The sequence below is a fragment of the Neofelis nebulosa genome, chromosome 4 (genome assembly GCF_028018385.1).
Source record: "Neofelis nebulosa isolate mNeoNeb1 chromosome 4, mNeoNeb1.pri, whole genome shotgun sequence".
Classification (NCBI taxonomy): domain Eukaryota; kingdom Metazoa; phylum Chordata; class Mammalia; order Carnivora; family Felidae; genus Neofelis; species Neofelis nebulosa.
Genome location: NC_080785.1, coordinates 117,261,885 through 117,275,876, shown reverse-complemented (window position 1 = coordinate 117,275,876; position 13,992 = coordinate 117,261,885). Strand labels below are relative to the sequence as shown.

Sequence of the window (13,992 nt, the reverse complement as noted above, 5' to 3'; positions counted from 1 at the left end):
GCTCTTCTCTCAACCCCAATCCCTTTTACCCCTGCCAGAACTCAGACCACATAGCCCCAGCTCTTGGATTATTGCAACCCCCTCTATACCACTGTCCTCTCTTCTTCCTTAGAGAGCTTTTCTAAAGTCCAAATCTGACCACAACTTTCAGGACCTTCTTTGAGCTCCCCTTCAGCTTATAAGGCTTAGTCAGGTCTGACTGCTGCATGCATCTGCAGTCTCATCCCCCACCACACCCCCACCCCAGTCAAATTCTCTTGGAATTCACCCAGTGCCTTTGCATGCTGTTCCTTGTGCCTGGAATGCCCTTATTGACATCTTCTGCTTCACCTTCAGTTCAAATCTTTTGAAGTTCAGTTGAGCCATCACTTGTCCCAGGAAGGCTTCCTTGGGAACTTCTGCATCCCACAACCACCCCACACACAGTGTAGTTAATACCCCTCCTGGGTTCCCACAGAGTGCTACGTGCTTACCTCTTCATAGTGCCGAGGGTAGCATATTACTTTTGAAATAGTAGCCTGTGTGTGTTTTTAACTAAAATGAAATTTTAAAAACTGAGGTATGATTTACATATAGTAAAATGTACAAATACTGAAATTTTTATCTATACGCTTGCCTGTGCTGTATCTCTCTCTCTCTCTCAAAAATAAATAAACATTAAATAAAAAAAAAAAAACAAAACGGGGCACCTGAGTGGCTCAGTGAGTTAAGCATCCGACTTTGGCTCAGGTCATGATCTTGTAGTTCATGGGTTCAAGCCCTCCATCGGGCTCTGTGCTGACAGCTCAGAGCCTGGAGCCTGCTTCAGATTTCTGTGTCTCCCTCTCTCTCTCTGCCCTTCCCTGGCTTATGCTCACTTTCTGTCTCTCTATCAAAAAGAAATAAACATTTTTTAAAAACTTAAAAATTTTACCTTTGTATATACCTGTGTCACCATCCCAAAGATCGAAGTGTAGAATTGTTCTAACACCTGCTTCCATTGCCCCTTCTAGGTCAAAAACAGTCCCGTTCCCCACCTCTCCCCCAGAGGCAACCACTTGTAAAACCATAGATTAGGTTTGCCAGTTACTGAATTTCACATAAGTAGAATTATATAATATTCACCTTTTTTTTTTTTTTTGCATTTGGTTTCTCTTATTCAACATAATGATTTTTTTCTTCTGTGTTGTTGTGGGCAGCAATCATTCATCCACTTTGATTACTGTGTGGTATCCCATACTATGGATTTACCACACTATTTATTCAAACTCCTATTTGAGTAGATAGTTAGGTTGTCTCCGGCTTGGACCATTATGAATAAAGCTGTTAAGATTTATGTACAGTTTTTGTGGACATGTTTTCATTTCTCTCAGGGACATACCTGTGAGTGGAATTTCTGGATCTCAGGCCGATCTTTGTTTATTAAAGTTGCCAAGCAGTTTTCCAAAGTACCTGTGCCATTTTGCATCTCCACCAGGTGTGTATGAGAGTTCCAGGGGCTCCACATCCTCGCCAACACTTGATGTTGTCACTTGTCTTAAGCTTAGCTGTTCTGATGGCAGACGTGGGGGAAGCTCCTTGGGTTGTTTTTCATTCTTGCTAATTTCTGTTACCCGGAAGTCTTATCTTAAGATATTGTCTCAAGGCTACTTCCTTTTTCTGGCTCTGCCAAAATAAAATAAAAAATAAAAAAATAAAACAAAATCTTTTCTTAGCTTTTGAGTTTCTAAAGTCTAGGATCATGAGAGCAACAGGAAAAGGTTGTTGTATACTGATGACATGATGAATATGGGAAAATGCAGGGTATTGAGGAGCAAGGCTCCCCTCCCTGAAACTAGATAAGAGCTTCCAGATGTAAAAATGTGTTAAGGAAACCTAACTCAGAATTGAAGTAGGGAAGCCATGGTAGAAGCTTGTGTAGCACAGCAGGAAGAAGAAAGCTTTCCTCTGGATGGGCAAAGGAGGGTGCCCTTGCCTGTAGCCCAGGAGAGGCCCCCACTTCTTCAAACTCTCATTTTCCTCCAATGAACTTGGGTTCAAAACACCCCCCCAACTCCATTTTTTCCTTTATAAAGAACACTCTCCTCCTTTGTTCTGGAGATTTGCTTATGGTCCCTTACAGTTCGCTTGTCCTGAATTACAATTCTCTGCTATTTCTGAATGAACTGGATTTGGCTGGCTGAATCACTTACCTTTTTCTTTTAAAAGGTTGACACAGACAAGAGTAGGAGAGAGAGCTGGAGCAGCAGCAAAGGGAGAGATGGGTGGTAAGAGCTCCTGAGGAAAGGGACACTTGAACCTGCCCCTTCTCTGGACATATCCGAGCTTGGAGTAAAGCCCTAGAATCTCCAGATAAGTTCAAAGAAATTGAACGTGGAAAAGCCTGTGCTTACAGACAAATGGCTGTGTTTGGCTGGGCTGAAGAACCTCAAATGTCTACCAGAGTTCTCTGTACCCCAGGGGCCATGGGAGCTGAGCAATGGGTCCTGTGCATTTGGAAGGACCCAGGAGCAGCTGAGGGAGGAAATGAGACTTAGGGACAAGAGATAACTTAGCAGTGCCCTGTGCAGGTGGTGACCTCTCCTCAGACAGGAACAAAGATGTCTTAACAGATGCCAGAGTGGATAAGTGATGACGCACCCCAGATGTCCCCGCAGCAGTCCTCGAACTGACCTACTACCCCCAGAGAAATAGGAAAAACCTAACTTACCTGAGATTAAGGATTTCTACCCAAAATGGGCGATCAGAGCAGAGACTGAGCTCACCTAATAAAAACTAAAGTTACCTTTCTTGCTCACCTGAGTTCATGAACTGAAATTGGACCACTGTTGTACTTTTCACACTGTATTATATTTGTCTCTTTATTTTCCTTTCCTCTTCTTGAGACTAAGCAGCTGGAGGTCAGGAATAAGGTCTGATTTGTCCTGGAATCAGCAACCTTCTGTGCCAGGACCTGGCACACAGTAGAGGCTCAGTGAAGACTTGTCAAATGCTGATTGTAAGCTCCTTGAGGGAAGGGAAGAGGAAGAGAGCTAAATAGTTGAGCACGTCCTCTGTATAAAGCCCTGTGCCATATTGTACACATTGGCCACCCTATAAGGTTAGACTATGATTACCTCATTTTACGGATAAGCATATAACAGCCAACATTTACTGAGTACTCACCATGTGCTAGGCATTGCTCTTAGCATTTTTCATGTTAACTCATGTTCTCCTCCCAACTTCCTCTACAACCCAATGAGGTTAATACCACTATTATCCTCATATTATAGACAGGGAAACTGAGGCATAGAGCAATGAAGTGACTTGCTAAAAGTTGTGATAGGATTTGAGTCCAGGCTGATTGATTCCAACACATATGCGCCCATCTCCAGCCCGTTCCATTACCCATTTCCAGCCCGGTGCTCATGCTCCCTGCATGGTATGCCTGAAACCCTCTTCCTTCTTAATCCCTGCCCATCCTACTGGTGAACTCTTCACACCTTTTACACCTCCTCTGACTTCCTTGATGCTCAAGAGTAGAAATATGCATTCCAACCTCCCTTTACTCCTTTGTTCCCATAGCACTTTATTTTTGGGATTTGTGTGAGTTAGGATTAGTTTATCTGTATGAAAGAGAAGATCCAAAATAACAGGGTGATAAGCAAAATAAGTTTCTTTTTCATGTAAAAGAAGTATGGAGATAGACAGTGCAAGATGGATAAAGTCACATGACCACACCTTGCTGCAAGGGAGGCTGGGAAATCCAATCTTGTAGTTTGATATTGAAAGAATGGTTGTTAAGAGGCAAAGCACAGTCTCTACCATGTCACTGCTTTAGCATTTACCACATCATCCCTGGGATGGTGTCTTCGGATATCTTTCTGCACAGCTAGATTATCTTGAGGGCAGATTGTTGTCATCTTCACTCTCTTAGCCCAAAGTCAAGCACATGTGGAGATGCTTGAGATAGAGGAATAAGTGACTAGGTGTTATTTCTTTCAATGCCCCAGGGGCCCATAACATGGTTCTCGCTCACAGTAAGCCTCCAATAATTGTTCAACTGAAATGAATTTAAATGTTCTCGGCCTTAGTGTCCACATTTTTAAAATGGGTACAAATGACTTCAAAACTCACTCCTAGATTAGACATGGTCAGAGTCCACTGTATAAACTTTGAAAAATACCAGCTAAACATTAAAAAATGAAAACTTAGCCAGAGATAGATGCTGTATGTAGCTTTCAGTCTTCCAGTATTTCTTCTGACTAAACACATATACATGTTCTGCATATGAATAGAATCCCATGGTGCATACATTTCATAACTAGCCATTTTCACTTAAATAACGTATGACCCAACTTCTGTTTCTGCTCAAGACAAACTAGCTTGCAGAGAGCAATTCTCCCAATAAACAACTCGAAATCCTGGCTAGAACTGTCAAAAAGAACATGAAAATCTGTTAGAAGGCATCAGAGAGCTCTCCAGGAAGCCAAGACCTGAAGGATCAAGATCCCAGAATGAAAAGAAACACATAGAGGTGAGCCCAGTCTTCTGTGTGACTTCCCCCAGGCCTTTGCCAATTCCTAGGTAACTAGATGGGGAGACAGAAGCTGAGAAATGGAGAAGCAGTCATATGGGGCTGGAGGGGCAAAAAGAGTTTATGCTGAACCTATTTCTAGGCCATATGTGTTCTCCTGGAGTATATATGAACGTCCATTGGAGTTCACAGACATTTTCCATACGTAGAGTTTTTGGTCTCTGCAGTTTTTGGTTTGCAGCTTTACTGCCACTGCCAGGCTTAAGCTCCCCATTCGTCTCCACGCATCCTAGCCAGAGAGAGAGAAAGACAGAGACAGAGAGAGAGACAGAGAGAGAAAGGCAGATAGGTCAATTTAATCTCACTTCTGGTTTGTGATCTTTCAATGAATGAAAGTGCTTTTCTAAAAGGAAACCAAACACAGATCCTTTTATAACAGTTATTTGGGCATTTTCCCTAATTACCAAAGTAATACAAATTTACTAAAGAAATATTAGGTAATACAGATAAATAAACACCAAAAGCACTATCAATTTTCCTCTCAATTTTCCTCTCCTTCCCACTATGCCTAATGCAACTACTTTAGGGGTTTTTTTTTTATACACAAATAGGTATATTTTTTCACAAAGTGAGTTTATGCATACCTAGTCTTTTGTAACTTGCCCTTTTAACTTTACATAGCATAACCCATTTTGACGTAATTCCATAGTCTCTAATATTACCTTAACAGTTGTAGAATGGTCCATTCTTTCGAGATACTATAATTTATGTAACCAGTTCCCTATAGTTAGATATTTGGATTATTTTCCATCTTCTCCTATTGTATACAACACTGCAATGAACATCTTTATGTATATCTTGGTGATATCTAAATGATTATTTGCTCAGGAAAAACAGGGTATGGAAAAATAGACCGAACTTTTTATTTATTTTTATTTATTTTTAATATAATTTATTGTCAAATTGGCTTACATACAACACCCAGTGCTCATCCCAACAAATGCCCTCTTCAATGCGCAACACCCATTTCCCCTCTCTCCACCCCCCATCCACCCTCAGTTTGTTCTCTGTATTTAAGAGTCTCTTGTGGTTTGCCTCCCTCTCTCTAATTATTTTTCGCCCTCCCCTTCCCCCATGGTCTTCTGTTAAGTTTCTCAAGTTCCACATATGAGTGAAAACATATATCTATCCTTCTCTGACTGACTTATTTCACTCATAGACTGAACTGTCTTAAATGTTTATTTAATTTTGGGAGAGAGACGGGGACAGAATCCCACACAAACTCTACACTGTCAGCGCGGAGCCTGATGTGGGGCTCGAACTCATGAATCATGAGATCACGACCTGAACCAAAATCGGTGACTCAACCGAGTCACCCAGACACCCCTAGACCGAACATTTTTAAAGTCCTCAACATTTGCTTCCAAAGTGCCCTCCAGGAAGCCTGTATCAGTTCCCACTCCACCAGCAGTGTGCACTCCTAACCTATGTGCTTTACTTAAGTGGGGAAGGAAGGGGTAGGTCTTATTCCAGCTTGACATATGCCATTCTTGCTCACTTTCCTTTAAATAGATAAGCTTCACGGTGTGCCAGTCTAACGACATTTATAATGGAGAAGTCACACTAACTGTCCAAGGCCAGAAACTCTGGAACTGCATCTGGGCCAAGTTGAAAGGGTCAATTGCAATAACTCTAAATAACATGCTCGATACTTGGCTGTGAAGAACTAACATCTGTTCTCACAAACTGAACTGGAAGTATAACAAGAGAAGGGCCATCTTGCCTTCTTTGGGCAGCTATCTGAAAAATGACCAGTTGGAGCTCTCAGCACCCAGAGTGCAGAGTCCCTGGAGGAAATGGCTGAGTTCATAATGTGATGGGTGTGGGGAGCTGGACTGAGCACTCTTCCCAGGTCCCCTGGGCCATAGCTTGTTGCAGTCTGGGAGTCCAACATAAGTGGCATTCATTTCCTCTGGGTCTTAAAGGCTTTGTGATTTCTAGTGTCCCTGGGCAAATGCAAAGAAAATTCCTTTGGTTAGTGAGCGATATAACACTTTTCAGCTGTTACTTTAACTGGGATTTGTTTCAGTTCAAGGGGCATGGGTTCTATGACTGGGTTCTGTGGCTGCCCAGCACCAATGCCCCAATGCCCCATTATCCTGCTAAGAGCACCCTGATTTGCTTTTAGGGAACCATCCCCCACACAATCCTAGTCCTTATAACTTTGGAGGGGCTGACCCCACTTCCTGACTCTAGCTATAGATATGTAACTCAGGCTTAGCCAATCAGAGCAATTGTGATAGGTTCAGGGCTGGACATGTGACCCAATCCAGGCCAATGGGGGTCAACCCTGGGATTTTTGCTGGAAGTTTTAAGGTAGTGATCTCTTTGCTTTGAGGTGGCTTAATTGCCCATTTCTGCTTTCCTGTGGAAAGACTCAGCCTGCTAATAAAACAGACACAAAAGAAAACAGTCAAGACATAGAGGGAAACAGATTCATGACAACTTCCTTTGAGCTTCTGGCACAGACTATGTCTGAATCCAAAATGTCTTCTTAAAATTTTCAGTTCAGAACTCTTTTTGGCTGAACCTGGTTATAATTGGGTTTATGTTACCTACAACCAAAAGAATCACCACTAAAACCCTGGGTATGACACAAGTATCGTTAGTCTCATGTAACAGACGAGGTCATTGAGGCTCAGAGAAGCAAAGTAAGCACTGAACTAACAAGTGGTAGAACAGATACTTTTCATTTACCCCTTCTTAATCCATACCTCTAATCTCTACTCAGGGGCTCAACGAGTCCCCCTTTTCTAGCTTTCTTCCACCAAGCACACAAGTATGACCAGGCTCATGGAGCTAGACTTATCTAGGTTCCAGACCTGGTTCAGCATCTTCTTAACTGTCTGCTCTTGGAATGACTTGCTAGCTGTATATGCTGAACTAGTTTCTTCCCCGATTTGTGCCTCAGTTTTCTCATCTGCAAAATAGGAAGCTAACAATATCTCCCTCACAGAATTGTTGCGAGGAGTAGGTATATCAGATTATGTCTAATGATCTGAGAGCCTGGCACATGGTAAATATGAGAAAGGGCTTACTATTATTTTTCTTCTGCTGCCTATATGTTATTAGTAAGTTGGTTACCCACCTCTGTCTCACACACCCAGGATGTGGCCTGAGTTATGATCTATCAGTTCCAAATGCTGCAGCAAAACAAACAACACACACCCTGCCCGCCAGGGGCTTCAAATAATGTCTGACCTGCTCTTTCTAAAATGCTGATGTTTCTAAAAGTGGTGATCACTATGGGCTTAGTAGGCCTAACACCAGCCTGGGAAGTGAAACTTTGGAGAGGAATTTCAAGTAAGCAGACTTTTGCTGAATTGCAGAAAGGAGAGGGAATGGAAGTGGACCCAGACTTTTCCAAGCTCCCCCCAACCTCTTACTTCTGTCAGCCCCACAGCTGTAGGGGATAGACTGCATTTCTCTTAGAGTTTGTAACAGTTGCTACCCCAAGTGCTAACTCAATTCCTCCTAAAGGGGCATTAGTCTGGTAGAGTGTAAAATATGCCAGCCCTGGAGATTCACCAGGGAATGGAGGGGGGCTAACTGTGGATTCAGAGTGAGTTCTGGTTGAGGGGTATGCTAATGAATAGAAGTCTGGTTAGAGGAACAAAGGGGGAGTCCCTTGTCTCTCTGATTCATGAAGGTCAGAACTGGTACCCAGGGTGGTAACATGGCTTGTCAGCTATCCTGAACCCAAAGTCTCCTATCTCTGGGCATCACCATCAACGTTTTAATCCCTACCTTGCAGACAGGTTCAATGGTCTATGAACTACCATTTATGGAGTACTTGCTAAGTCTCTTATGTAAATGACCTCATAGGACTTTCCAGCAGTCCCAGGGAGATGAAGATTACAGCCCAATAACCGTGACCTTGGACCTTGTAACCAGGTTGCATAGAGTGGATTCCACACTAGCTGTGTGACCTTGAGCATGTTACTTAACCTAGACTCTGTACCTCAGTTTTCTCCTCTGTGAAATAGGAATAATAATAATTCTTACTTATTCAGGGTGTCATGAGGATTAAATGAGTAAGCACCTGTAGCTCTTAGAAGAGTACATGGCACTATGACAGCTGTTTTTATTAACTCTCATTTTGCACATGTGGACCCTGAGGCCAGAAAGAGGGATCATTAACATACCACACACAGCTTGTGAAGCTGGGTCTCAAACTAGTTTTAAGTGATCCCACAACTACTGAGTGGAATTGCCTTCTACTCAGAGGAAGCTAAAACCCCCACCATGCCCCCAACCCACATCCTACCCCCCCCCCCCCCCCCGCCAACAAACAGTTCTTTTCCTCTCTCCCTCTGAACTTGGGTGTCTCTTCTGAAGTGTTGAGATAAGATCTGAGGCCATAACTGCTTAGAGGTTCAAAAGTTTTCCCGGTGCTGAGGAAAGAAAACTTTGGCACTCCTCCCCAGTTTTGGAACTGAAGGCAGCCGGTAAGAATTCTCAGGCTCCCAGAGTCACGGGGCAGAGGCTCCGGGGGACCTGTAGAAGAACCACCCTCCACCCCCGCCCTTGCAGTCTCCCGTGGTCCCAACTCTAGGTTCAATCTAGCACAGGATGCCAATGGAAACATCTTCATTTTGAAACTTGAGCTCATCTGGAGGGGCTAAGGAGAAATAGATGAGGGGTGTGGCGTTCTAGACCTTGGCTGGCGGGGGGGGGGGGGGGGGGGGAATGTCTCTCTAGTTCGCCATGAAACCTCTAGGGTGGCGTCTCTGTCAATCTTACAGTTTCTGCATCTGTCTGGCTCTGTCCATCTGTTTCTATTTTGGCCTCTCCAGCAGGAATAAGTGGAGGTGGGGGCATCACTAGATATCTGTCGTTCAGTCTGTCATTGACTTTGCCAAACATCATCTCTCTGACTTTCTAGCTCTGCTTCTTTGTCTGGACTTACCTATTTCCGCCCGTCCGCCCGCCCTCAGGTAAGTGTGGGCGGTGGGGAGTTCTCGCCAGGGTTCTGACCCTTCCGAAACCCTTCTCTCCAAACCCGAGGAGCTGTCACGCTGCGCGGAGCTCGAGGCCGGGGTGCGCGGCAGGAGGCGGGAGAAGGTGTCCGAACCGAGCCACAGGCGCCCCCTCGCGCCCCCTCCCGGCGTGGGGGCGGCCCTGGGAGCGCGGAGCCGGAGGCGGGGGCGCCGCAGGCCCGCGGGCCCGGGTCTCCGCCTCCCTCCCTGGCTGGCCCCCCTCGGCGCGCCTCCTCCTCCGGAGCCCCGCCTCCGCAGTCCGCGCCCCCGCCGCCGCCGCCGCCGCCGCCGCCGCCGCCGCAGAGCATCGAGCAGCTTGGCCGCCGCGCCCGCCGCGCCACCAAACTTTCGCCGGAGCCGGCGCCGGTGAGTCAGAACGGAGCGCGGGCAGGGCGCGGGCAGGGCGCGGGCAGGGGCCGCAGCGGGGCCGCAGCGGCGGGGCGAGGCTGTGCGCTGGCCGCTGGGGTCTGGGCATCCCTGCGGAGCAGCACGGACCTCGGGAGCCGGCGGGCGCAGGGTGGGCGCGCTTGGGGGCCCTAGGGACACCGGCGGCTCGGGGAGGGTCCCGCGGCGCGGCTCGCTGCACTGCACCCGCCCTCATACTCCGTTCTAGCGCCTCGCCCCGACGCGCAGACACCTGTGGCTTCCCCGGGGTTCGCCAGGGCGCGCGCCCAGAGCGTCTGCCTCCGGGTTCTGGGGCGGAGAGGGCGAGTCCCCAGCTTTTCCAGAGCTGCCCCTGGAGCTGAGTTCGATGCTAACCGCAGTCCCAGCCCGTCTGTGGAGTGCGTTATCTGTGCCAGGCGCTGGGCATCCGGTGCCTGTTGGGATTCTCCCTGCAACGCCAGGAACCGGGTGTTATTACACCCATTTTAGAGAGGAGAAAACTGAGGCTTAGAGAGGGAAAGTTGTGCCAAGGAGGGCGACCAAGTCAAGGAGAGAACCAGGGTTTTGAGCCCCAGGAGGCCTGACTCAAACCACATAACCACACGCGGAGAAGCCCCTGGTTCAGCGTCACCGGGGTCCTCAATGGGAAGCATTGAGACCACCGCCAGAGGTCTTCGGCAAGCCCAGGAGGGACGGACCACCTCCTCATTGTACCGAGGGGAGGATCCTTTGGAAAAATGGGTGGCCATTACTGCTAGGGAGTGGATTTTGGTGGCCGAAGCGCGTAGGGGCTGCTCTTTCAGGGCAAGAGTGAGCGGGGACCAAATTCTGGAAGTTGCTCTGGATTTTTCTGGAAGGAGCCAGCGAAGTCAGGAGCAGACACTGGAGAGCAGCAGTTCTTTATGGATGTCGCTTTCTCCCCCTGGGTGACTGTCCCCCTCACACCCACCTCCCACCCCCCTCAGAAGACCCCTTCCAACGCCTTAATCTCTTTAAGGTGTCCTCTCTGCCTGGCAGCTAGTAGTGCAGAGATGCTGCGGGCAGAGTCGCTGTCCTCCGGCAGGGGGCTCCCACCTCAGACCTGGAGTCCGAAAAGAGGGGACAGTGCTTGTCCTGAGCCTGGCTGAAAGGTGCTGGGGAATTCCTTCTTTGGTGAGGGGTGGGCCACTGTGAGTGGAGCACAGATGGAGTGTATTTCCAGAACAGGAAAGAGAGGGGAGTTGGGGATCTGATATATGCCCATTCTTGGCAGTCAGGAACCAGCATGGACTGAGAGGGGGAGAGAGAGCACCGACTGTAGTGTCATTATGCATTATCCCATTTAGTTCTCACAGCAACCTTACAAGGTAGGCACTATTACTACTAACCTCATTGGACAGATGCTCTGTTGAGGCTCAGAGAGGTTAAGTGACTTGCCTGAGGTTGCCCAGCTGGTCCGTGGCAGAATTGGGATTTCAACACAAGTCTTACCTGACTCCTTCCAGATTATCAGTGAAACTCAGGCTGCAGATAGGTCCCTCCTTGTGGCTGGCAGAAGCAGAGTTAAAGAATGGGGTCCCTAATGCCTGCGCACCATTCTCCTTTTTCTCTCATGGATGTCCTCGAGGGGACCTGCTGCTGGGTGGGTCCTCATTCACAGGAATCCCTGCCAACCCCATGTAAGTACACTAATATGATTCAGGACTTGCTAGACCCTGCTATAAGCCCAAGGCCACCTGAGGCTACCTGGCTCTATCAAGAGGTATTGCCCCTGGTGGAGAGAGAATCTGTGGAGAGGGGAGGGAAAGCCTGGTACCGTTTTCCAGTGTGATGCAGAATCCTTCTAAGGCAAGAGTTGGCCCAGCACTCCCTGTCTGTGATTTCAGAGCTGGGTGGAGACTGGAGCAGCCTCAAGAGGCGCCTGCAGCCCGGGGGAGTTTGGGCAGTCCTGAGCTGGGAGTGGTCCCCCTTGGCCCTCAAGTGTCCAAGGAAGGAAGAACTTGTATGTGAACCTCCTGCCATTGGAGTCTGTCAGAATTCCATGTTTGCACTTTCCTTTTCACAGTGGAGTTGTGCCTGGTGGAAACGGAGTGGCCTTTTCATAACAAAGAGGAGGGAAGCATAGCAAATGCTGCAAAAGTGTGGATCCCGGGGCTGGCTCAAATTCCAGTGTTGTTTATGAGCTCTGTGGCCTTGGGCCAGTTGCTACGCCACTCTGTTCCTCAGTTTCCCCATTTCTAGAATAGGAATGTTCATAGCACCTCCCTCACTTTGTTGCTGAGAGAATTGCGTTCAGATGCACCAAGTACTTACATGGTGCCATGTCATACATAAAAGTGCTGTTTAAACGTTAGTTGTCATGAGTGTTAGTATTAAAGTCAAACAGGCCCAGCTTTATATCCTGGATCTGCCGTCTGCAAGCTGCCTCACCAGTGCAATCCTCTTGCTTTCTCTCATCTGTCAAGTGGGAGACGTAAGTGGTTTGTCCCAGAAATCTTAGTGTGGTCTCCAGCTTTAAATAGCCTGAAGCCCGATGTCTCAGGGCAGACTTACTGAAACTTCTGGCACTCCACTAGGAACTCATAAAATGCTAAGCGTTCCCATAATTGTCACTGTTAGGGTGAAGCCCACTGCTTCAAGCAGTTGCTTGAACTTCATTCTCTGGCTTGGTTCCGTGGGCCATGGGTTTGGGGCAATTTTCTAGTGTCTGTGGGCAGGACAAAGGTTCTTCCTATCTTTCCTACCTTCCTATCTTCTGTCTTAAAATCCTCTCTTCACAACATTTCTCAGGCCCAAGCCTGAGCCTCTTGGTGGTTATGGGATGGCAGAGGGTCGGTTTGAAGTTCGCTTCATAAGATCTGCCCCAGCTGCCCTGTCCTCACTAAGGCAAAGGCCTCAATAGAACACACTACTGAAGCCTGTCCTGTTGACTCGGGATATTTTGTGTACCTTCCAGGTAAGTGGAGTGGACACATCCAGAGTTCCAAAATTTTTTGCCCTTAAAGACAGAAAGTGAGGTAAAGAAACAAAAACAAAAACAAAAACAAACAAAAACAAAACAAACAAACAAAACCTCAGGGTTAGAACTCCAGCCCTAGACCTTTGAACTGAGTGACCTTGGGCATCAGTCTTTTTATCTGCAAAATGGTCTTTAATCGTATTTCCCAGTGTCTGGTTCTCAGGATTAATACCAAGACGGAAAAGCAGAGAAAAGAAGGAAAAAAGCAGATAGTACAAATGGCAAAGAATTACATGCAATTGTAAGTAATTCTCATTAGCATTCAGGCCAAGCCTTAGCAGTAATTGCTACTGATCCAAGACGTTTTATCTGAAAGATGTACCTGGCAGAGGGATCATTCAAGCCTCAGTCACCTGCTGCCCTCCCTTTCACAGTGACGCTGAGCATTTCTGAATCTTGGGATGTAATTATAATAAAGCTCCCGTATCTTATTTATAAGTGACTCACTTCTGCCATTAATGATGGCAGAGGACTCAGGCACACACTCATTGGGAACAATGCCGCTGATGCTGTGGAGGGCGGGGGGCAGGATGCCTCTCCTCTTTTATGCATTCATCTTTCCTGCTGTAATTCTCCAGTGATAATGCAGGAAGATCACATGGGCTGGGATCAAAGCTGACAGCTCTCAATTTGTGTAGCAGCTTGCATGGCAAGGCCCATTGAAACTTGCCTCTGCCAGCAGAATGGATGTTAGAAATCTTTACATCACAACAGAGAGGATGGAGTAGAGGAGATTGAGGAAGGCATCTCCAGGGAGTGATTAAAAGCATGGACTCTGGTGTTCAGCAGACCTGAGTTTGAATCTTCATTCTGCCAGCTCATTAGTTGTGGTATGACTTTTGGCTATCTTCCCACTATCCATTCTGATAGAGCAGGGACTTTGTCTGTCTCATTCACCATGGTATTCACAGCTCCTGGTGCATAGGAGGGGTTCATGAATGTCCGATGAATGAATAAATGGATCTATGAATGACAAGTTGCTTGATTGAACCTCAGCTTTCTCATCTGTCAAATGGAGTTAATATAACACCCACCTTGTAGGTTGTTGTGAGGACTGAATAAGGAAATGTTACGCA

General features: G+C 46.9%; 2 protein-coding genes across 3 annotated transcripts in view; one reads left to right on the top strand and one right to left on the bottom strand.

Annotated features, from left to right (window-relative positions):
- Positions 1 to 673: 673 nt before the first annotated feature.
- Positions 674 to 10,667, bottom strand: LOC131508587 (uncharacterized). The gene is made up of 6 exons (XM_058723570.1): positions 10,476 to 10,667; positions 10,172 to 10,367; positions 9,465 to 10,070; positions 7,378 to 7,475; positions 2,778 to 2,985; positions 674 to 1,644 (listed from the first exon to the last, which is right to left on the bottom strand). The coding sequence occupies exons 1-5, from the start codon at positions 10,665 to 10,667 to the stop codon at positions 2,965 to 2,967; spliced, it is 1,113 nt and encodes a 370-aa protein (XP_058579553.1). The 3' UTR covers positions 674 to 1,644; positions 2,778 to 2,964.
- Positions 9,793 to 13,992, top strand: part of HRH1 (histamine receptor H1) — a 78,746-nt gene continuing 74,546 nt past the window's right edge. Inside the window, exon 1 of one of the 2 annotated variants that reach the window (XM_058725983.1) lies at positions 9,793 to 9,900. The gene's annotated coding sequence lies outside the window, so the exon portion shown is untranslated. The remainder of the gene's footprint in view (positions 9,901 to 13,992) is intronic. The other variant, XM_058725982.1, reaches the window with a different exon arrangement.